Source organism: Polypterus senegalus, chromosome 7 (genome assembly GCF_016835505.1).
Source record: "Polypterus senegalus isolate Bchr_013 chromosome 7, ASM1683550v1, whole genome shotgun sequence".
Classification (NCBI taxonomy): domain Eukaryota; kingdom Metazoa; phylum Chordata; class Cladistia; order Polypteriformes; family Polypteridae; genus Polypterus; species Polypterus senegalus.
Window position 1 is genome coordinate 162,601,950 of NC_053160.1, and position 25,114 is coordinate 162,627,063.

Genomic DNA, 25,114 nt, shown 5'->3' on the forward strand with positions numbered 1-25,114 from the left:
AAATTAAAGAGTTGACAAAGCAGAATGGTAATACAACTGATAGGAAGGAAATGAAATCAAAAGGCGGATGTGATGCTGATTGAAGGAGCCGGATATGACGTCACAATCGGGGGACGGTAATGAAGTCATCACGATGAGACCGGAAGTGAGGTAATTCAGGGGAGCCAGAACAGAAGTGAGTGGAACGGACGTGCATACGTGGGCGTTACGTCAGGTCGGACCGTCTTAGTCCTTTCGTCTTTCTGTTGAGGAAGGGAAAATAAAGGCATTAGTGCTCCATTCCAATCCCCTACCTTCTGTTCTTTCACACCCTGTCGAGCTCTTTGGCTGTCCCCTATTCACGCATGTGTGTGACACTGTTTTATTTTAAATTCTTAAACTCTGATTCACCAAAATAAAGCTGTTTTCCAGTCTTCAATAATAATCAGAATGACCAGTATAAAGGCATCAAAATTATGACTTAATCTTAATTTTCAGTCGTTATTTTGCATATCTTGCAAAATATTATATACTATATGCACTTATAATTTAATCTCCTTTTTCCCTTTCAATCCGCACACAGTAATGTAATCCACAAAATGATATCCATAGCAGACCTTAAATCAGTCAGTCATCGGTGTCACCTGTAAATGTCACATACTGCCTGTGTCAGTTCCTTCCTTGTGACAGTAATTACAGTCTAAATATGACAAAGAAGAAGAGGAAGACACTCTGATGGAAAACCAGTGAATACCTCTCACCCATCCTCAGAAGAGATTTATTCCATCCTTGGCCTGAAACAGATCCACAATAAAAGCTACGACGTCTGATATCTTTTACTCCAATCTTCTTGTGATCAATTATAGTCACCATCATTTTTCCTTTTTGCCTTCGTTTTTTTTTTCAAAAATGTGACCTTCCATTATTGATGTCACCAGGAGAACTATGGTGAGGGTCAAAGCCCAGAATATGGGAGGATTAAAATGTTTCTGACAAGACAAAAACCACCTTACCATTCAAGGCAATGATCTCAACACAAACGATCTCCCCGACTGTGTCAAGACATAATTTGAAGGAAACCTTCACTTGAACAGCAAACATAACTGATATTAATGTGGCAGTAATACACGTAGTCGAATCTGCTGAATCTGTCTTTTTAAAAAAATAAAAAACAACTGCTTGGCCTGCACATTTCTGCTAGTGCGGCTCAGTTAAAGCGAGAAAGCACAAAGTGGGATCATGCCAAGATGACATCATATGGGATACAGGACATGTGTTCCACAGTCTCATTCATTCAATTATTCACATTTAATAATTGGTCAGCATCAATCGTCTTGACATGATAACATCATTTCACAACCCTTTAATCCTAGTCAGTGTTACAGAAGACCAAATCCATCCTGGAAGAAACAAGCACAAGCAATGGACCAACAATAGACAAGGCGCCTTACTGTAAAATGTAATACCCTTTTAAAATTTGACACAACAGCAAAAAGACCCCCTACTGCTTTCTCTTCTTGTTTTCCAACTCTCCACCTCTGGCCCACATTAGTATTGAGCCTCACAGACTCACGAAAAGGAATCTCCACCTGCTGAGGCTCTACCTGCATGAATCTGGTGTCACCTCCACTAAATTCGATTAACAGGCACATCTCCCATCTTGAACTTGGTTTCATCATGTTATGTGACATCAGTTTAGACAAGAATGGAGGCAGGTTCATCACAAGAGTGCCCACAAGTCATCCTGCCAAAATTCAGACTAAGATGGCCTTTGTTAGCTACAGATATGCCTACTACGTGTATGCAATGCCAAATTTCTAAATTAGCTTTGGTGCTTGCCTATTGTATACTACACAGCAGCAGCTTCAATACACAGCTCACCTTCACTGAAAGCTTTTTGTGCTCTACGCCACTGACCTAAAGGTTTATTTGTCCGCTAATATACAATGTTCTCTTTTGTGTAGACACAGGCGGATATTGGTGGTCGTTCAAGAAGTACTGCAAAGCTGAATCCATATGAAATGAGGCCAGAAAAGTCACGAAACAAAAGTAAGTACAAGCAAGCAGGCAAGGGCATCGTTTCTTTATGGCCCTTTGTTCCAATTAGGAGTAATAAGGATTCCTGTATTTGTATCATAAGTTAAAATGGAAAATAACAGTGTGGTGCCAGTGTAACCAGAATAAAGCACTTAAACCAGTAAGATACATGCGAGTGGAAAAGGAGTAAATGACCCAAGGCTTATGTGTCTAACACAGGAAATAGAAGGAGCGTCAAGAGAAAATGAAAGGGTAACTGCCATGAATGTCCTTTAAATAAATGTTCCCAAGTCACTAGAGTATTTGTTATTTGTTATATACCCCATATATATATATATATATATATATATACATACATATATATATTGTCACAAAAACGAGTCCAAGACATTATAAAGGTTTGGGGCAGCCACCTGTATATTGTTTTTCCCAGCTGCAAAAGGGTTTCCTTTATCAAACAATCGATGTGCATCTCACAGAGTCCAAAACAGAACTGCTATACTAGCCTAAGATGGAGGCTTTAAAGGTCTTGAGAGGAACTGATGTCATCAAAGGGGCCGGAACCAGAAGTGACGTCATCAAAGGAGCCGGCTCCAGAAGTGACATCATCAAAGGGGCCAGCTTCGGAAGTGACGTCATCAAAGGGGCCGGCTTCGGAAGTGACGTCTTCAGAGGTGCCAGAACCTTGCAGGATTTCCCAGGAAAGGTCTGTAGGGAACTGAGAAAGACAGTCAATGCACTCTGCCGCCCCCTGGTCGGATGTTTTATTACAATTACTTGAGCCCTTTAGCTGCCTCCTACTCGCACGTGTGTGACAATATATATATATATATATATATATATATATATATATATATATATATTATAATAAAAAATATCCTGGGACAAGACGAGACTTATTAGCCTGGGATGAGACATGATTTTCTCAGAGAGATACTTTCATATCCTGCAAGACGAGGCTTTGGGCCAAGAGATTTAACCACGCCCGGGGCCGGAAATAAAAGACAAAGAGTAGATGACAAAGTAGAATGTTGTAAAGAATTCGAAAACGTTAGCACGATGCACATGTAGAGCATGTTAGAGATAATGAAAGTACTAAAATTCAAAAGTCTCAAAAAAATGATAATAAAGACTGCATTAGCGAAACAAAAATGGAAATTATTACTCTGTGAATTAACGGAACAGCAAAAAGAAATTGAATATATTGTTTGGATTTAAACTTTTAAGTCAGAGACTTGTAGATCGTCTAATTCTTGTTGCCAACAGGGAAAAGTAGTGTTTCTTCCCAATGAAGAGGCGTATCCGCGAGAAATAAAAAATTTGTTGTTTGGTGAAAGTGAAATCCACATACGTGAGTAGCAATATATATATATATATATATATATATATATATATATATATATATATATATATATACAGTATTACTAAACAGTCAGTTTTTGAAGGTGATGTGTTGAAAGCAGTAAAAATGATCAAGTATAAGGATCTGAGCGACTATGACAAGTGCTAAACTGTGATGGCTACACGACTGGGTCAGGGCATCTCCAAAGTGGCAGGCCGGGGGGTGTTCCCAGTATGCAGTGGTTAATACCAACCAACCAGTAAAAAAATTAAACAAGTTACACCCAAGAAAAATCATTAGAACAAAATGTAGTAGAACGATCACAGGACCTCAGAGGTCAAATAAAAGCAGAAAGTTGAGATTCAAGCAGACAGTGAAGGTCTGCGGTGGGCTGGCGCCCTGCCCGGGGTTTGTTTCCTGCCTTGTGCCCTGTGTTGGCTCGGATTGGCTCCAGCAGACCCCTGTGACCCTGTAGTTAGGATATTGCGGGTTGCATAATGGATGGATGGACAGACAGTGAAGGTCAAGTGTCTGGTTAATGACTTCTGATGACTTCCAGATTAATGCACTTTCCATTCAGCTGAATGCAGGAGGCTTGGCCATAGGTGTAGCTAGAAATGTGATGGACATGTTTATGAACATGACATAATAGTTTAATGACATATTTACTGCATTACTTAGGAAAAAAGTGAGGCATTGGTTTTTGCCTTTATGTTATGTGCATCTAGTAGGAGAGTGGACTTCCGTTTTGAAGACAACATTATTCCAAGTGTCCTAACATTTTACAAGCCAACATCCCAGCAGTAGTGAGTGCAGGACATGCAGTACGTCCACCTCTCACACTCCCATATGAACTCACACCATAACTGGGTGTCTTTGGTCTGTGGCTGCAAACCCATTTGAACTCTTCACAGAAGAGAGAAGACACCAAAGCTAGGAAGAGAATTGGGGGTCAGACACCAGGAGTTCCGAGAGAAAAACATTTATCCATATGAATTAAGTTAAACAAGAATAGCAAATCTGAAGAATAAAATGAAAATTGCACATGCAAAGCATCAAAGCAGTAAATATTTAAAAGAGGAGTTTAGCCCAGGTGACATGGTGGCGCAGGATTTAACACTACTTCTTCGCAAAAACTTCCTTACCCTGGCAATGTCTGCCTGAAATGTGCCCCTTCTGCCAGCGTACCCATCGATTCTTTCTTGTGCTCTCGTTTAATTCTAGTCAACATTTGGAGTGGACATGTGTGTGTAAGAGTGTGTTATGATGCCCAGGGGTGTCCCATTAAGGGATGTAGGCTTTGGGTTCAATCAAACAGAAGTGACAACACCATAACTCCCTGTAACAAAAAAGGTGAGTGGATAGGTTTAGTCTGCAGTTTTATAAATGATAAAAAAATATATTCAAGTCTCCAACGTTGCTTGTCTTGTAGATGTCTCTCAAGAGGCCATGCCCATGGAAACTGAAGTTTATGAAAGCCCATATGCTGACCCGGAGGAAATGAAGCCGAAGACGGTGCATTTGGACAGAAAGCAACTTATTCTGGATGAGGGTGAACTCGGCTCAGGCAACTTTGGTACTGTGAGGAAAGGAATCTACTGCATGACCAAGTGAGCACTTCAATTTCTATATACGATCCAGCATTGTAGCCAGACCCTCCATATACATGAATGAGTGTGTCAAGATACAGACCTCCTGCTACCTTGTCTGAAACAATTCAAATATTCAGTAAGACTTGTATCACCTACCAAAACACAATTTCCCCTCGGGGACTAACAAAGTATACTAATCAAAATCCATGAATATCAAAAAATGTAGAATTTGTTACTATCCCAGATTTTCAGATATAGTAAAGGTCACAGTAATACATGTTGAAGTCTAAAAGTCATAGAAGTGTAACTTTACACAACACAGGATACTGTAGCACAGAATAAATGAGTTGACACACTGGAGGCTCACTGCGTTTTTGGGGACTGGTGAACTTCTCTACTGTCTCACTGTGGTGACCACCATGCATTAGCACTTGTAACTACTGTATATTCTCGACAGTAGATCATCTAAAATACAGTCTGATATTCTCAGATGTTCTAGAGCACATCATTTGAAATTTCTCTCCAAATTAAGGCAATTGACCACAAGTGGTTTAAACAAAGAGCCACATTTCCCTTACCTGTGGTAGTGTATAAAAATAAAAAGTAAAATACGTTAATACATGTGAGTCCATATTACAAAAATTGTATGATTAATTCACCTCTTCAGTTTTTCTCCAAAGTACAGCATGTTGAGACAGAAATGTAAAAAGCAGTCATGTTTGATCGGTTTTTAAGAATATTACACTCATGAAGTGTTTTGCTCCCATTTTAACAGATCTAAAAAACCGGTAGCCGTGAAAATACTGAAAAACGAAGACAGTGACCCTGCTGTGAAAGAAGAGATGTTAAGAGAAGCTAATGTCATGCAGCAGCTGGATAATCCATATATTGTACGAATGATTGGAATCTGTGAGGCAGAAAACTTGATGCTGGTTATGGAGCTTGCTGAATTAGGACCCCTCCACAAATTCTTACAAAAAAACAAGTAAGTGGCCTTTTTGCCAGACTTAATCATGATCTTGTCTTTAATTTTCACATTATTATTTAATATATATATATATATATATATATCCATAGGTCTGATCACAATCTAACTATTTGTGTAATTATCTACTAGATAACGCTTGTGGTTGGCCGGCCAGTCAGCAAACATCCACCACGCCTTCTCAGTTGCAAGAAGCAGATCATAGATATGTGATATGTGACAGACTACCTGTCAAATAATACAAAGAGTACACGACACGTGTTTCACCCTAATTGGGGCTCGTCAGGTCTACGCAACTTCACTTCCCCTTACAGGGATCGAACCTCAGAGGTCAGCACATGAGGCAAAGTCTCTGGTGTTGCACCACGGCGACTGGTCCTCTTATTTCACAGGGTGAAGATCGAAGTATGACATACACAGGTCTAAACATTATAATCAGGTTTTTGGGTGGTTACCTACCAGGTAATGCTTGTGTAGTCTTTGTATTATTTGTCAGGTACTATATAGCATGTTATGATCTGCTTTTTGCAGCTCAGAGGGCATGGCAGATGTTTGCCGACTGGTCAACCAACCACAAGTGCAAGGAAAGGTTTGTACACCTGATGAGCCCCAATTACGGCGGGCGAAAAACGTGTTGAGTACTCAGGTACACAGCATGTATGTATATGTATCTCTTTATCTCTCTCTCTATATATATATATATATATATGTATATATATATTAATTATATCCGTCCATCCATTATCCAACCCACTATATCCTAACTACAGGGTCACGGGGGTGTGCTGGAGCCAATCCCAGCCAACACAGGGCGCAAGGCAGGAAACAAACCCTGGGCAGGGCGCACACACACCCACACCCACACACCAAGCACACACACTAGGGACAATTTAGAATCGCCAATGCACCTAACCTGCATGTCTTTGGACGGTGGGAGGAAACCCATGCAGACATGGACAGAACATGCAAACTCCACGCAGGGAGGACCCGGGAAGCGTACTAACTCCTAACTGCAGCAGCGCTACCCACTGCGCCACCGTGGCACCCTATATATATATATATATATATATATATATATATATATATATATATATATATATACTGTATATATATATAGTGAATCGTGGGCATCAAGGGGCATAGCACCAGACTAACTACCAAGTTCTAGGTTTAAATGAAGTTATTTTTATTTAATAGAATACCTTGATAGGCTTCTTTTTAACTCAGCACAGCACAGTACAACACAATCCAAATCAATCAGTCCTTCCATCTTCTTCCTCTCCTTCTTGGCAAAGCTGACATCAACTCCTCCAGTCAGATAAGGTGGCCTCTTTTATACTTGACTTGGGAGTACTTCCGGTGCCATAGGATTACAACTTGGAAGCACTTTTGGGATGAGTTGAAGCTCCTTAGAATACTGAAAACCTTTTCAAGCAGCAGCCCCCAAGTAACTCAACAAGGCCGTGTTCATGAAGTACATGTCCCATGTAGCCCTTGTGGGTGCCCAGACGGGAGGGACACCAGGAGAAAACTGCCACCTAACATACCAGGGGACTGACTGTTCTTTTTATGCCATGTCCCCCAGTTCCATCCTTTATTTCCCCACCCTGAATGAGAAAGGGAAAAGGAACTATGCCATGTAGGTTAAATGTTCACCGAAACTGTTCATCCATAATGGCCTCTGAGCCAGGGAAGTATCCAGCCTTGATCCCAATTGGGATATCAGTTCATCCACTATATATATATATATATATATATATATATATATATATATATATATATATATATATATATATATATATATATATATATATATATATATACTAGCAGAGCTAGTCACAAGCATCTTGGATTCTGGAAGGCAATGAGAAATCAGCAGACAATAAAATATGAAAACAAAAGAAGAATACGAAATCCACAAACGTCAGAGCTTACTTGGCTTCAGAAGCCTGTGATTTACTGTCCAGTACTTTACTTACAGGCCTGTTCAGTGTTATGTATGTCTCTCTTTTTTCAAAGTACATGTAAGGTGAAATCCATGGCCACATTCTGTCTCCAGGATGAATGGAAACTTTTTTCCATGGAACATGTTCAGTGGATTTTCCTATAACGGACATCTTGTGATAAATGACATCCCTAAACACAAGTAAATGGTCTTAATAGAAAATTTCAGCTAATTCTAATTACTCTTCACCATGAACCAATGGCTGAAATGAGAAGCGAGCTAACCACTCAGGACTGATAAAAGGAACATCACAGCCTTCCTTCATCTGCAGCACAGTTTTGAAACTGAGCCTCTGTCCGTTTGGTTTAGTAAGCTGACTGACTTTAACGTACACAACACGGTGATGGTGTAGCATGCAAATAGCCCATAAACACCAGCCCTGTTCCTGAGTTTCTACTGTTGGAGTCCTGGCATGTTGGGTGACTCGCTCAGAAACGCACACTGCAGTGGAGACTGAACGAGCCTCACCGTCAACCCCTAAGCAACTAGGCCGCATTGAAATGAAATGCCTGTATATAGGATGTGCTGTCCAGCTGGATCCATCTATTCTTGTCTCCTACAGTTTCCTTCTTCTACACACCATTGTGTTTGCCTTGTTGTTGCATTGTGCTTATGTGGAGAAACTTTGTGATTTGACAATTGATTAAACAGTCAAGGTCAGTTTGTAACACACACAAAACTCTTCTATTTATTCCCACAGGCAAATTGCAACCAAAAATATTACAGAACTGGTGCATCAGGTGTCATTAGGTATGAAATACTTAGAAGAAAACAACTTTGTCCATAGAGATCTGGCTGCCCGAAATGTGCTGCTTGTTACCCAGCATTACGCGAAAATCAGTGACTTTGGGCTTTCAAAAGCCTTAACTGTTGAAGAGAACTACTATAAAGTGAGTAACATATTTCTTTGAGATTATCTTATGTACTGTCAGGGATTTTCTCTTTATTAAATAATCGATTGAAGTTCTGGATAATTCAGAGATTCCTTTATTTATACAAAGGAACCAAAGAGATCCCAGTTCCCTTAAGAAGGCGTCATGCTGAACTGAGAAAGTCCTGAAATGTTCGAGTATTTCTAATTTTTGGACATCCTATGGCACTTGGCCAGTAGATAACTGTTAGTTAAGGTCGCTTCCTCGTTCATTATTTTCTTGTAGCAGTCAGTCCTGGGCACAGAACTCTGGTAGCCTTGCTGACTTGCAGCGTATGTGCTTTGTGCTGAAGAGTCTATGGGGCCTCTTGGGAAATTCGTCAAGCTCAGTCTGTCAGCTCCTGCAAAACAGAGGAGGATCTTCTCCCTAACGCTGTTTAGAGGCAGGCGTATTAATAAATCTTGTGTTAGCTTAAAGTTAGACTTTATTAACGTAAAGCATTTCTACTTCAGCTTTCACTATTTTTATCCACACTGGGAGTAATGTTGTTGAGTGGAGTGCTTGCACTCACGATTAACATGTCATTTCTTACTGTTAAGTGTTGGCTAAACTGATCACATAAATAAAAATTAGATAATACAAAATGAAAAATAAAAGATTGTGTGTACAATATTGTACATTTCTTTAAGTAATTCACTTACAGAAGTACAGATATTTTCTTTTTCATATCAAAATATGGTGGGTACACAATTACCGGGAAGTGAGATCAGTACCAGGCTGTCTGTGGGGTATTTGCACGATTCCCTTCCTTTTAAAGACTGACGTCCTATGCAGGGTTGGCTTCTGGGATAGCACTGTCTAGTTTTCATAGCATATATATAATAGCAGTTATCAACATTTATCTTTACATTCTTATTCTACACGACTGCTTCAGGATCTGTTGGAAATAAGCTTTGTAGAAATGTTGATTTTAATTGTTGATGTTGCCTCCAGTGATGTCTGCATTACAAACAGGAAACTACAAATGGAGGTTGTCATCTCCTAGTCCAGTTGTGGCCAATGTAATAGTTGAGAGCAGAAGATGAGCTTTCAAAATGTCCCCAACTGTTGTTGTTGGTGGTGGTGGTGTTTGCACCAACAACAACAACAAATGTGACAATGGCATCCTCTACTAGCACACCATAAGACCCCGGGTCATGCCTGCAGGAGGGCGAGTCTGTAAGATGAGCTGTGATGATGTAAGCTGTAGGAATATCTCAAAGGCAACTGGACTTGCTGCATAATCTTGAAGACATTTCGTCATTCATCTGAGAAGCTCCATCGGTTCATCTGAAGAATGGGAAATTCTCCCACCATTGCCAGTATTGTTTAGTCAAAATTGAGCAAAATCTGATATGTAAACCTAGGAGGAAAGAAATGTAAACCCTATGACCATTGTGAAAAACCTGCAGGGTCTTACCAAGCCACTTTGGTCTTCAGCCAGCATCGTGAGACATAGTCATCCTTACCTGAGGAGGGACATGTCTTGGAATGAGATGGCCGAAGGGCCGCATGATGGCACAGTGGTAGTGCTGCTGCCGCCCTGCAGTAAGGAGACCAGCGTTTGTATCCTGGGTCCTCCCTGCATGGAGTTTGCATGTTCTGCCCATGTCTATGTGGTTTTCCTCTGGGTGCTCCAGTTTCCTCCCGCTGCCCCAAGACATGTAGCTTAGGTGACTTGGTGACACTAAATTGGCCCTAGTGTCTGGTATATGTGTGTGTGTGTGTGTTTGCCCTGCAAAGTACTGTTCTCCTGTCCAGGGTTTGTTCCTGTCTGGCCTCTTGTGTTAGCTGGGATGGACTCCAGCACCCCGCGACCCTCTGGCATCCCAGCCACATTGAGCAGCTTATTACTGGTGATCCTGGAACTCGATCAATCAATGAAACTGAACTGGAGTAATCCCAGCTTATGGTAATGCACCCACTATGAGTTTCTCTGCATATTTATTTATTTTCTGGGTGTATAGACTGAACACTTGAACCAGAAATTGAAGGTTAAAGAGAAGTTGGCCATTGATTTGCAGTGGACCTAAACAAGAACATTATTTAAAGACACTGCTTAAACAAGACCCTGAAAGTATTAACCAAACAAAACTTATTATTCAGTCACAAAAGGGTCTTGTCTTTATTGTTCTGACAACATTCAGATGAATATTATCTGCAGTCACCCAATAACATGGCATCCATTTTGTCAAAAACTGATGCATGGTCCACAGTCGGAGAGGCAGCCAGCAGGATGCAAACCTTGGATAACATCACCCAGGATGTGACAGAACAGCCATGAAATAAACATAAGACTTGTTTCACAAAATCAAGATCCATTATCCTAACTACAGGGTCACGGGGGTCTGCTGGAGCCAATCCCAGCCAACACAGGGCGCAAGGCAGGAAACAAACCCTGGGTAGGGTGCCAGCCCACCACAGGGCACACACACACACCAGGCACACACTACAGACAATTTAGGATCGCCAATGCACCTAGCCTGCATGTCTTTGGACTGTGGGAGGAAAGCCACGCAGACACGGGGAGAACGGGCAAACTGCACACACGGAGCACCCGGGAAGCAAACCCAGGTCTCCGTACTGCAAGGCAGCAGCGCTACCCACTGCGCCACCGTGCCGCCTTCAAAATCAAGATGAAGAATGAATTATTATCGAACACACTGCAAACTAAGAAGCAACCCCTGCACATCGTCTAGATGGACATTTAGCAGTTGAGTTTGTTCGTGTCAGTCAATGGGATGTACATCATGCGCACGGCTCATTTTCTCTGAACTATAGTTAGGTTTCAACTAGAGAGTGCTGACCCAAATCGGCAGTGACAGTGTCAGCTCATTGAGATGCCAGGTGGTCTGTTCATTGTGCCTCCGTGCTGCTGCCCACCTGAGCATGCCAGACAGGCGGAGGGCTCTGACTTCTAATTTAAATGTTTCAATTTAGTTTCTGTTCTCTTTTTCGCAGTGTGTGAATGTTTGAGTACCGGACACTAGTCGTGAATTCAGTTGTATGAAATTTACATTAACTGTTGCTGCCATAAGAGTCCTGAAATCAAATCTTGTCACAGTTTATATGGGATTTGTGTGGCCTGCTTATATCCACGTGGGCCCTCCTCTGGTGGGTGTGTTTGAAGCGGACCCTGTGTGATTGTGTGTGACTCTTCTTCTCTCCTGGGTCGCTTTCTGTCTTGTGCCCAATGCTAGAAGGGTACACGGCGCCCTGCAACCCTGAATTAGATTAAACAGGTTTGAGAATGTCATGTTGTATGGTATTCACATCTTTGTCTTCCTCTTTTTTAGGCCAAGGGCCATGGGAAATGGCCAGTGAAGTGGTACGCTCCAGAATGTCTAAACTACTTCCGGTTTTCTAGTAAGAGTGATGTGTGGAGCTTTGGTGTCCTCATGTGGGAAGCATTTTCATTAGGGCAGAAGCCTTACAAAGTAAGTGACAAATTCTGATGCCAATGGTCCTGCTGCCATCCCTGTTTGTGTCCACCTTTTGTACAGAATTTGTTTTAGCCGCTCACTTTGTATGACCATAAAATGGCTAGAGGTCTTTATGTTATGCCCACTTCCAACCTTCCTTTACCCACACCTGCATTACGTCTCCTCTGAATTTACATGCAGGCAGGATTTTGACATTTTTTGCTGCTTTTGTTGCCAGCAGTAAAATTTAACAAACACGCCTGACAGCCTGTGCCACTTGCCAGATTTTCCTACTTTGCTGGAGATAAAATGCTGCAAGTGGAATGTTTTGTACTCTTTATGAGAAAGACGAGTGCCAGGAAATGCTGCAAATGTTCTGATAATTCCAGAATTCCGTAATGCTGCTCAAACATACGCTGGAACTAAAGGTTAAAGAGGAGCATCCAGAAGTGCCAATGTTGCATAGGGAAGAGCAGGACAATGCCAATGAGAATTTCTTATGTTTATCAGATGGAAAGTGAAAAATGTTAAACAGACACAACTAGAACAGGCAGCAACTGTCATGTGGATTTTAGAATTGCTGCTTAAAAAGATACCATAAGTAACGAGTAACAGACCTAGGAACACGGGGCAAAAGCAAGATGTATCGAGGTGGGAGTCCAATGATCTGATGGAGCGAGGGTGGCACAGAGTGAAATGACAGGATTGCTTTGCTTACAGCAGCATGAGGATCATCACCATGTCCTAAAATACAGAGACAATCAAAGGAAACCTATGCAGTAATAGTAAAGAAATGGGCAAGATGTTAAAAACTTCAAACTATGAGGCAAGCAGACATCCCTTGATATATCTGAGCCTCAGTGCAGCTCCTGACTGACTGGTCACCATGCTGCTCAGAAAGAGAAGGCAAAGGTTCAAGTTTCATGTGGCGGTCAATGCCTAAAGGAATGTTAAATGACAATGGTCATGGCCAAAGAAAAAAAAAGATTTCTGCTTGGTGACGTCCTCCATAGTAGACACTGTCATTATTACCCCTGGCTCAAATCCCAGCACCATCACCATGTAGCCAGTGTCTGGGTGAACTTGTTTTCCTTTCACACCTCAAATGTTATAATATGAGTGTTACAGCAGGGTGTGCTTTATGATTCAATGTTTAAAATGTGTTGTGTTCTAGGGAATGAAAGGAAATGAAGTCATACAAATGATTGAGCGTGGAGAGCGAATGGAAGCACCACCTGCCTGCCCACCAGAAATGTATGAATTAATGCGACTCTGCTGGACCTACAAGTAAGTAGGGATCTGAAAATAATAATAATGACTGACTGGTACTTGGTGAACATTCAGCAGATCTTTTTGTTTATGGTGGGTCACTCAGTGCCTAACAAGTAGCGTAACCACAAGCACAATAGCATATAATACCATTCATGATTGTTATGGAGACCTAAGGGGGGGGTTATTTGGGAATGGATTGGGGGAGAGAGGTGCCCCTCAATGTCCATAGCTTGCATTAAGTATTATTAGACTTTGAGGACAAGTGGGCCCTCCTCAGTGTCCAGGGCATGTGCCTCTTGAGTTACATAACGGTGCCCCTTTGTCACTTGTGGTACATCAGGAAACTCAGCCTTTGTTCATTTTATAGATGACATAATATAAAGTAAGTTACAGGTTAGTCAAACATGAAGTGCTACATTCAGATCTGATACCCACATTGTTTTGTTATTATTATTATTATTATAATATAAAAAGTGCAATAGAGAGTAGCACCACATTACACCTGCAGCTAGACTAAGGCACCACTCAGTGTCCAAACCTCTGTATTCTGTCGAAGAGATGCTAAGCAGGTCCAAAATATTGAATGAAAAGGCACGTTTCCAAAAGATGCCTAAACATGCGTAAAAGGGTGCATTTTGAATTGACAAAGGGGGGTCACTCTACAGCTTTGAGGTAAAAAAGGAGAAGCATTGTCCAGTCTTGGCATGTCTGAGGAAAAGATGGGGAAGGGGTGTTCAGCAGACAGACAGAGGCAGAATGAAGACTTCCCTGAAGGGACAGAAGGAGAGACCAAAGACTGGAGATACTGAGGTGCAGAGGCATTCAGAAACCGTAGGTCAAGACAAGCACTTTGAACTGGATCTTCGGAGTATCAGGAAGCCAATTGATAGACTGAGGCAGAAGAGGAGTAGGAGTGATACAATGAGCAGAAAAAGCACCAGTCGAGCAGATGTATTTTGGAGGAGCTGGAGGGGTCAGATAGTAGTTGTAGGAAGCCCCACCAGGAGAGAAACAGTACCTAAACAAGGAGTTGAGTAGTGTAATTAGTGAGGTGGGTCAGATCCTCAGCATTTTATGAAGAAAGGAACAACGTGATTGGGTCATTGAAGAAGGAAATTCAATGAATTAAAGTGAGGACTCACACCAAGATTCCTGAACAAGACTTAAAGAGCAATGCTTAAAGACAAATCTGAGGAGGAGAATCAGAAGACAAGATATCTGACTTTGAAAGGTTATGTTTAAGGTGATGAGTGTTCATCCATGATACGATTGCAGAGAGACAGCTGGAGATTTGGGCTGGACCTACCCGTCTGGAGATCAAAAAAGTAGATTTAATTAGGGACATCTTACCAGCATCATAGGCCCCTGGGCAAAGTACTGCAATAGGGTTTTTGAAAGCAAAACAGAAACATACATAGGCATCAGAAACACTGTGGGCCCCTATGCTCCTGCGGCCCCCGGCCAGTGGCCATTGTGCCCATATGTTAAGACAGCCCTGGTTAATATGGATTTAATATGAGGTAGTCACTGTAATATCCAATAAGTTAGCAAATGTTCTGAGGACCACGCTAATAGCGATGCCATCGCTATAGCCCTGAACCATCTGGAGCATAATGGGACATATGTGAGGATGTTTGGATCTTTGTCGATTACAGCTCAGCATTTGACACAATCATCCCAGACATCCTCATCAAAAAGCTATCTGACCTTGGCCTCTCCACTCATATCTGCTGCTGGATTAAGGACTTTTTGACCAACCAACCCCAGACAGTGAAGTATGGCTCTTATACATCTACCACCCTCACCCTCAACACCGGCTCTCCACAGGGCTGTGTGTTGAGTCACTTGCTGTACTCACTGTACACCCAGAACTGCATCCCCTCCCATCCTAGTAATATTATTATAAAGTCTGTCGACCATACCAAACTTTTCGGACTCATGTCAGGGGGAGATGAATCGGCTTATGGAGCAGAGCTACACAGGCTGGTCACATGGTGTACGGATAGCAACTTGATACTCAACACTGGTAAAACCAAAGAACTCGTTTTAGACGTTAGGAAGTGCGGCGTCAACCCCCTCCCTCTGATCATCAATGGTGATTGTGTTGAAAGGATTCACAGCTCTAAATTCTTGGGGACCCTCTTCTCGGACAGACTCACATGGGCAGACAACACCATGGCTAAGTGAAGAAGGCACAACAGCACCTACAGTATCTTTCCACAGACTTCCTAAGAAATTCAACTTGTGCGCAATCCTGATGTACGGTGTGACTGTGTGGTATGCCAGCTGTTAAAAAGGCAATAGAGAGTGTGATAAACACTGCTCAAAAGATCGTCGGCTACCCTTTCCCCTATCTAGAGGAGATTGCCAACTCTAGACTTCTCTCTAGTGTAGGGGTCTACAACACGTTGCTCGCGAGCTACCGGTAGCTCACAACCCCTTTCCAAGTAGCTCGCCAAAGGATTAATGAATTCAACATAAATTTGAAATCTTGATTAGTCAAATTAAGGGTGGGCGATCTTTCCAAAAAATCATATCACGATCCACAATCTGAATTTCAATCAATCTTTTTAATGTGGCATACACTTAAGAGAATATCCAGACTCAGACTCATCAAGACCTAAGTAACACTTCATTTTAAATATCAAACAAAGTTGAATTCAATTGTTCTCTCGTTCGCTAGCTAAGCGGAGTTAAGGGACACCCCAAAGCTGGCGAGTGAGTGAGGAAGGCTCAGGCCAGCTGCGTCTCTCTTGGATTTGCACAAATAAACTGAACTATGATGCATAGCGACATGAGAGAAATCACAAAATCAACCGAAATGTTCAAGCAAATTATAGAAAACAACTCGATCTAAATCCGTTAAGTGGTTCTCACTTTTAAAGCAGACATAAATACAGACAGACAGACATTGGATTTTTTATATTATATATTAGTAAACCTTCAAAATAATGTGCCGTTAAAGTCCCAACAGCATTCTCAGCATTTCTGGAGCTTAGTAGAGCCAGATAACTAAGAGAATCTTCACCAAGCAGCTCTGAAAATGTCTGCTTTGTTTGGGTCTCCATACCTCTGTGAGTCTGTCGTGAATGTAATAAAATCAAAGTTCAGAACAAGACGGACAGACGAACATTTAAATGACTCCATAAGAGCGAACCTCAGTGGCTCCACTCCACCAGACACCTCAGTGCCAGTCATCTGACTAACTAAAAAACACATCACACCTGTGAATAAAGTGACAAAATGACAAATGAAGAAGTCATATCTGTGGATTTGGAATTGCATTGTTTTGTTTTGACAGCATTCACATTTTAATTCAATAGTGTGAGATACACTAGAAAATGCATACAGACATACAAAATGTACTTGCAGGGGAACTAAATATTTTTGTGATGTTTTAATGTAAAATGTGAGTTGTGGACACCAACAGTTTGTAAATGTTCAGGCAACACAAGCTTATTCAGTTTGTTTGGGTTGAAATAAGCTAAGAGAATAAACGTTGAGTAAAACATGAGTAGCTCTCGGCCATTTTCATTTTGTAAAAGCAGCTCTCAGGGCAAAAAGGGTTGGCGAGCTCTGCTGTTGAGCAATTAAGATCACACAAGACGGCTCTCCTCCTGGTCGTTACAGGAGGCGTTACAGACGTCTCAAAACAAGGACGGTAGATTCAGGGATCCTAAATGCTGCTAAACGTTCTGATTTTACAGTACATTACATACTGAATCCTAGCACACTATCCACATTATTTATAGTGTCTTTGTTTTATGCTACGCGTGTGTTCACATAAGGATGTATGAGTGGTATCAGTAGGTGTGAGATGTCTTCATGGGTCTATGGCTGGGTGTGTTTGCACTGTACGATGTGAGATGTGTGGTTTCATTAAAGTGTTTTGCAATGAGGCACCACACTGGAGAGGCTTTCCAATTTTGTCATATTTGACTACAGTGACAATAAAGGCATTCTTAGTTCTCTAATTTCAGGATTTCATAGATTAAGATGGGAGGATTGTTAGTTATGTCCTGATATGTAAGACCGCTGAACTTGTAGAGGGAGTATGCACATTATAACATTTTCACCTTTTTAACAGGCAGATCATAGAAATATGAATAGCAATGTAATGAACACATAAAAGCTCTAAACAGTTTGCTGCATTTGTTTACTTCAGAAGCCCTCAAGAAGAAGGTCCACCTCGAATCAGGGGTCCTCAGTCACGGTCCTGGAGGGCCGCAGTGGCTGCAGGTTTTTGCACCAACCCAGTCGCTTAATAAGAAGCCCTTATTGCTCAAGTAACACTTCTGCTTGACTTCAGTTGTCTCGCTTGTTAAGATTTTGAACCCTTATTGCTTATTTTAGTCATAAACGGCTGTAGTCTTGGTTTTGAATTGCTCCTTATTAGCAATAAGATGCACATGACAAAAGAAACCAGCATTTCTCCATTTAGTTTATTACCATTTACACCTGCGAGTATTTATCATGCATTATTGGGTTTAATGAAATACTTGGAAGGAAAGTGAAGGACTGAGAATTACTCCTCCATTTTAGCCTTCAAATCAGTCAGTCGGTCGGTCATCATCCAACCCGCTATATCCTATATCCCCTATATCACGGGGGTCTGCTGGAGCCAATCCAACCCACCACACGACACAAACACACAGTAGGGACAATTTAGCCTGCATGTCTTTGGACTGTAGGAGAAAACCGGAGTACCCAGAGGAAGCCCACACAGACACACGGAGAACATGCAAACTCCACACAGGGAGGACCCGGGAAGCGAACCCAGGTCTCCTTACTGCAAGGCAGCAGCGCTACCCACTGTGCCACCGTGCCACTGTGCCGCCCAGCCTGCAAATCATTTGGATAATATTCTTAGAAAGGGGAAGAAAAACTAGGATATGAGAATGACCTGAAGTAGCAGAGTTAAAGCTCTAACAAGCCATGAAATTAAATTATTGGCAAGAATTGCTTTCTAATTAAGCAACCGGAGTGAGAATAAAAACTTGCGGCCCTCCAGGACTGGGACTGAGGACCCCTGCACCTTAAACATACTGACACCATCAATGCAAAAAATATGTCATGAGTAAACAAATAGATAAGCTCAGAACATCATAATGCAGGAATGAACATTTCCAGCTGAAAAAGTTAAAGAAAGATAGCAATGGTGGGTTTTCAGCCCATTTAGGGTTAGAAGATGGCCTCGTCGTGTTTAAGGATGTTTCCTGCCAAGGAGTAGATCTGCAGTCCTGCAGCAGTGGAGGCCAAAAAGATCTGGCGCTCAGTTACACAAAGCAGAATATCCCGGGGGTCTAGCAAGCCAAGACTGGAGGCGACTGTGAGCTTAAGCATCCAGAAACCTAAGAATGTGGTGGAATTCACTGGTTAGAAGGCCAGAGCTCAGACTGTTTGGCACTTTCTTTATATGCTCTTTGCATTTGCTGCTGTTACAGTCTGAACCTCAAATTAGCCATAAACCACACATCTTGCAGTCTGAATGCTGCAGAATACTGGAATATTAGGATGAACGGCTGCAATTGAAAAGCTCTGTGCAATGTGCAGAAAGTGTAGAAAGTGCACAATCATGGTATTAATCAAACTTTACAATTTAAGCAATTTCCCTTTTCAACAGTAATGGGTACAGGGTGGCACCACTGTCTAAAGTTTTACCAAGAAAACCACAAAAATTACAATATTGTGAAATGCCACTCTCATTTGAAGTAACAGTAAAAGTAAAATATCAATATGTCACAGTAAGTTCAAAATATCTGACAATTTCTGTCTCATTCTTAGGGAAAACAATGTCTACTGTATTGTGTGTGTTGTATTGTCTACTGTATTGTGTGTGTTGTATTGTGTGTGTTGTATTATGTGTGTTGTATTGTCTACTGTATTATGTGTGTTGTATTGTCTACTGTATTGTGTGTGTTGTATTATGTGTGTTGTATTGTCTACTGTATTGTGTGTGTTGTATTGTCTACTGTATTGTGTGTGTTGTATTATGTGTGTTGTATTGTCTACTGTATTATGTGTGTTGTATTGTCTACTGTATCATGTGTGTTGTATTGTCTACTGTATTATGTGTGTTGTATTATGTGTGTTGTATTGTCTACTGTATTATGTGTGTTGTATTCTGTGTGTTGTATTGTCTACTGTATTATGTGTGTTGTATTGTCTACTGTATTGTGTGTGTTGTATTATGTGTGTTGTATTGTCTACTGTATTATGTGTGTTGTATTGTCTACTGTATTGTGTGTGTTGTATTATGTGTGTTGTATTGTCTACTGTATTGTGTGTGTTGTATTATGTGTGTTGTATTGTCTACTGTATTATGTGTGTTGTATTATGTGTGTTGTATTGTCTACTGTATTGTGTGTGTTGTATTGTCTACTGTATTGTGTGTGTTGTATTATGTGTGTTGTATTGTCTACTGTATTGTGTGTGTTGTATTGTCTACTGTATTGTGTGTGTTGTATTATGTGTGTTGTATTGTCTACTGTATTATGTGTGTTGTATTCTGTGTGTTGTATTGTCTACTGTATTATGTGTGTTGTATTGTCTACTGTATTGTGTGTGTTGTATTGTCTACTGTATTATGTGTGTTGTATTTCTGAGTCTTCAAGAGCAAGTCAATTAAAATGAATTCAAAAGAAGTTAATTAGCAGCACAAACAGGTCATAAAAAATAGGAAAAGGGTTACAATGAAAACTTGCAGCCACTGCGGCCCTCCAGGACTGGAGCTGGAGACCCCTGTCATAGAGCTTATCTTTGGTCTTTCTCTGGTACTGTTAGGTCCTTCTTGTGATAGGAATATTACAAATTAACAAACCGGGCCCACTGCTGCATCAAGACAACAATTTTACACCAGAACTCCTCACATAAAGACACAGAAGCCATGATCCAATATCCACACTGCAAAACCAAACGTGTAGAGGGTGACCACCGTGGACTTGTGATTTGTAGTTCAGCTCCTTCATTAGAAGGTTTGCGGCAGGACGGAGGCACTGGGGTGTCGCGTCTCTCTGTTAGATCACTTGAATGTCTTTATGTGGAATTGACTCTTTGACTTTTCTTTTCCCAACTGCAGCAGTGAACAAAGGCCTGGATTTGCTTCAGTTGAGCTCAAATTGAGGGAATTCTACTACGACATCTGAGACAGAACTCGCTATGTGGAGTCGGTGCGCCCACCATGCTATCTCAAATAAAAAAAGGGGAGAGAGAGAGAGAGAAAGAGAGCAGCTTCAACAGTTCCCTAGAACTTGAATCCACTTGTGCTTCTGATTTAATGTCATGTATCCAAGCTTATCTGCCTGCCTGTGTGTCACTGTGTCCTCATGAATAAGTAAATAAATGAAGAATGTCCTCTGGAAGATCCTTGTAAATAAAACCAATGTTTCAATTTGATATGAAGCTCGTCACATTAAAACATGGCTCCAAGCTCAGGTTGTGCTCAAAGTAAAGTAGATAAACCAACCAACTTACACCCAACATGATAATCTGGAGGCTGCTTACAAAGCCATTGTTCTGCCAGACTCTTCGGATGTGCGTCCATCCTGCAGAGAGAAAAACAGAGAGCAGGTCAAAGGTCAAAGCCAAGGGTCTACCAAAAAGTCAACCAAGCGGACTGCTGTTCTGATTCGACAGCCTGCTGTACTCGTGCACAAAGGAGGCTGGAGCTCGGTGGCTGAACCACTTGGCGTGTGTTGAGAGTCGACTGCAAGTACATACGCACGACATCAGGGTGGAGCAGCTGCTCAGTGCCAGGTCAGTGGAGGTCCTCATTACTGAGTGACCTGCTCATTTAAATCCTTGGAGGGGCTGCAGTGTAGTTCACTGGACACATGGCCCACATCCTCACATGGGTGACATTGCAAGAGACGAGTTGACAGCTGTTAACTTAATGGGAGTCAAGCAGAACTACAGAAAATAAAGAAGGACGAACCTGTCACGTGTTCACTCAGAGACCACCAGGATGATACCACATTTAATAACAGCTCACATGTGGCCCCAGTCCACACTCGTGAAATTCAGTGATGGTTGTCCTCTGTGAAACTTCACTCAGACAACTCATTTACTGGACTCACAATCTGTTTGCCACACAAGCCGACTACAAAAGATTATAAAATAAATAAGCAAAATTCTTACGAGTGCCTGGGGGGCCCTGCTGACCGCCAATGCCAGGATGGGGGCTGACTGAGCGTCGGTGTGGAGTAGATGTGGCTGGCCATGGGGTTTTCATCCTAACCGTCTTCTTAATTAGTGAGCCATTTTTGCTTTAGTTTCAATTGACGTGACTCAGACCCCTTAGTTATTTCTTTTTCCTTAATGAGTGGCCAAACAACGAGACACAAAAAAAGACACCACATGACCAGCTCACCTGAAAATAAAGAAAGGTGAAGGTCTCGGTCTGCTCAGGTCACCAAAACATCTTGATGGTGGTCTTAGAAAAAAACAGAAAATCAACAGAATGAGAGCAGCAACAAGTCCTGATATTCAATAACAGCTTTAATTAACAGCAAGGACTGGCTTCTCATTAAGAAACTGGTTGGAGTGAAATTGGCTGGAGTTTGACATTCTAATTCAGCTGGTCATCTGTTGCCTCTTTTCACATCTCATTTCTGTTTGGCTGCCATCAATTCGGAGGACTGAATCCTTAAAAACCGGGCTATTAAAATGGGATAAGGAGTTAATTAGCAGTGAGAACTGGTCACTGATTAGAAAAAGGGTTACAATGAAAACCTGCAGCCATTGCGGCCCTCCAGGACCAGAGCTGGACACCCCTGGACTTGGCTGAATGCCCTTCTCTGAAAGGGCCTGGTACAGGCGAGGCATTAATGTGCCCTACAAAGGGCTGGCACACCATTCAGTGTCATTTCTGCCTAGTGCCCAATGCCAGCAAGATAGACCCCTGTTGATTCTGTAATGGAGAAGATGTTCACAATTGTGGGCATGTGTAAAAGTAAGGGGTGTTTTACCTTTTTTAAAACATTTGGATATCAAAATTTGATCTTCATTTAAAGAGTATCTTTTGATAAAGGAGGTGTGATTACAAACAAAAACAAAGACAGATTCATTTCTCAGTAATGTATTCAGCTACGCCATTTCTGTTCTGAGGAAAACGGAAGCCCAACATCCCCCGGGGCTCCAATAGCTGCTATTGCCCCCTCAAGTCTGTGTTTCCTTTAACCGTCTAGTCTCACACGTCAACGAGGAGAACGTCCTCCATGAAGAATTCCTTCAGCAATGTGATGTTTTCAGGGGGTGCTGCTTGCAAAGCTCATTTCAAATCTCCCCACAGTATTCAAATCAGGGTCTTGGCCGGGCCATTCCAGAACCCCCAGTTTCGTCCTTCTCAGCCATTCTTTGGTTGATTTACTGGTCTGCCTAGGCCTGCTGTCATATTCCAAGGTCCACTTTCAGTTGAACTTCAATCTTCTGACAGGTGGTCTCACATTATCCTCGATCACCCTCTGGAACAATGAAGAATTCCTAGTGGTTTCTGGGATGGTGAGCTGCCCAGGCCCTGATGCAGTAAACCAGTGGATTTCCACCACCATGTTTTACAGTTGGCATCAGGATCTTTTGGTCAAACATGTCGTCTGGTGATGTGGCCAGATAATTCTATCTTTGCTCCTGTCCAGAGCACACTCTTCCAGAAGTCCAGTTCTTTGTCTACATGAGCAAACTTTAGTCTTGTCCTGATGTTCCTTCTTGCACACCTGTCATGTAGATGTAATTTGTGCAGCCCTTTTTCTAATGGTTGGCAAGAGCAACCTGTACGTCTTTTGATGAAATTCTGGGGTTCTTAGAGGCCTCTTTTGGCACCTTACGTTCTGCTCCTGGGCTGAACTTGCTGGGACGTCCAGGTCTGGACATGTTGGCAGTAGTTTGAAATCTTCTCCACTTGTAGATGATCTTCTGGCCAGTGGAGTGGTTGATTTCCATCGTTTGCAAATCTTTTTAAATCCATTCCATGACTCATGGGGATCTCTTTGTTTCTGCATGGTGATAACGCACACGTTAATAACAAGGAACAAACCAAACTAAATGACTACGGTTTAAATAAGTCAGATGCGAACAAGATCCACTCTATGATGTTCTAATTATTTGCATCTGATCTGGTGCACCAGATTCTAATTTTATGTATTTGAGGAGGTCATAAATGGAGGTGTACTTACTTTTTACATGAGAAATCTGCATTTATGTTTCATTAATGTGTACAATGGACAACAAAATCTAGATTTGACATGATTAGATTATATCATTTTTACCTGAAGACAAATGAAGATCAAATCTTGATATGTCCACCTACGTTTAAAAGGAAAACACATTTCATGGGGTGTATTTACTTTTTCACACAATTGCAGAAGTCAAATTAAAAAGAAGTTACTCCTGTAACAGTAACCTGACATGACATTCTCAAATGTCCAACTCAGGGTCTCAGAGCCAATCCCGACATCATCGAGTGCCTGCACTGGCATTAAGCCCACCCAAAGGGGCGCCAATCTGGACTCTCAGGCATGGTGTTTGGCCCACAATAAGTAGTTCTTAAACTTTTTTTTTCTCCCGACCCAATTTTGCCTTTGGTTTGCTGCCAACCATCACCATGAGGGGGTGGGTATCCCCCCTTGGAGAATCGGCTATGCAACTCATCACAACAGACACAATGACATTTGCCTAAAACAACAATGGCGCCCCATTGCAAGACACTCCACAAACCGCACACGACCCTTTGTTATGAAACTTGACTCTGCGCCACCCGAAACATGCTACGACCCACAGTTAAGGGAACTCTGCCCTCGGCTGCAAGAACTCAACAGCAACAAAGCGGACCAAGCTGGCCTGAACTTCTTCTTCTTTTGGCTCCTCCCCTTTAAGGGGTCACCACAGCAGATCATCCGTCTCCATCTGTCCCTGTCTTTGACATCATTTCCTGCCACACCCACTGCCTTCATGTCCTCCTTCACCACATCCACAAACCTCTTCTTTTCCTTTTGCCTGCCAGTTCTATCCTCAACATTCCTTTCCTGATGTATCCCTCATCTCTCCTCTGCACGTGCCCAAACCATCCCGATCTAGCCTCTGTCACTTGGTCACCAAGCTGACATTCCTGTGCTGTCCCCCTAATAACCTCATTCCTAATCCCATCTGCCCTCATTAATCTAAGTGAAAATCGCAGCATCTTCAGCTCTGCCTTCTCAGTGTCACCGTCTCCAAACCATACAACATACAGTAGCTGGTCTCACCACCATTTTATAGACCATCCCTTTCACTCTTCTGCACCCAGTCCACCCTGCATGCACTCTCTTCTTCACTTCTTTGCCACACTCTCCATTGCTTTGGACTGTTGAACCCAAGTATTTCAATTTGTCTTTCTTCACCACCTCTGCTCCTTGCAGTCGCACCTTTCCACGCCCTTCTCTCTCATTCACTCACATGTTCTCCGTCTCACTCCTACTGACTCTCATACCCCTACTCTCCAGTGCATACCTCCACCTCTCCAGGTTCACCTCAACCTGTTGTCTACTCTCTCTACAGATTACAAAGTCCTCTAACTGTGCATCTTGTGATGGCATTG

General features: G+C 42.0%; 1 protein-coding gene across 3 annotated transcripts in view; it reads left to right on the top strand.

Moving 5' to 3' along the window:
* The window catches only part of syk (spleen tyrosine kinase), a 125,892-nt gene extending 104,952 nt beyond the window's left edge, over nt 1–20,940 (top strand). For all 3 annotated transcript variants that reach the window (XM_039759470.1, XM_039759469.1, XM_039759471.1), the window contains 7 exons: nt 1,944–2,028; nt 4,791–4,968; nt 5,726–5,935; nt 8,641–8,830; nt 12,148–12,288; nt 13,448–13,560; nt 20,624–20,940. In XM_039759470.1, coding sequence (XP_039615404.1) covers nt 1,944–2,028; nt 4,791–4,968; nt 5,726–5,935; nt 8,641–8,830; nt 12,148–12,288; nt 13,448–13,560; nt 20,624–20,690 — 984 coding nt within the window. In that variant the 3' untranslated portion in view covers nt 20,691–20,940. The remainder of the gene's footprint in view (nt 1–1,943; nt 2,029–4,790; nt 4,969–5,725; nt 5,936–8,640; nt 8,831–12,147; nt 12,289–13,447; nt 13,561–20,623) is intronic.
* Nucleotides 20,941–25,114: the final 4,174 nt, after the last annotated feature.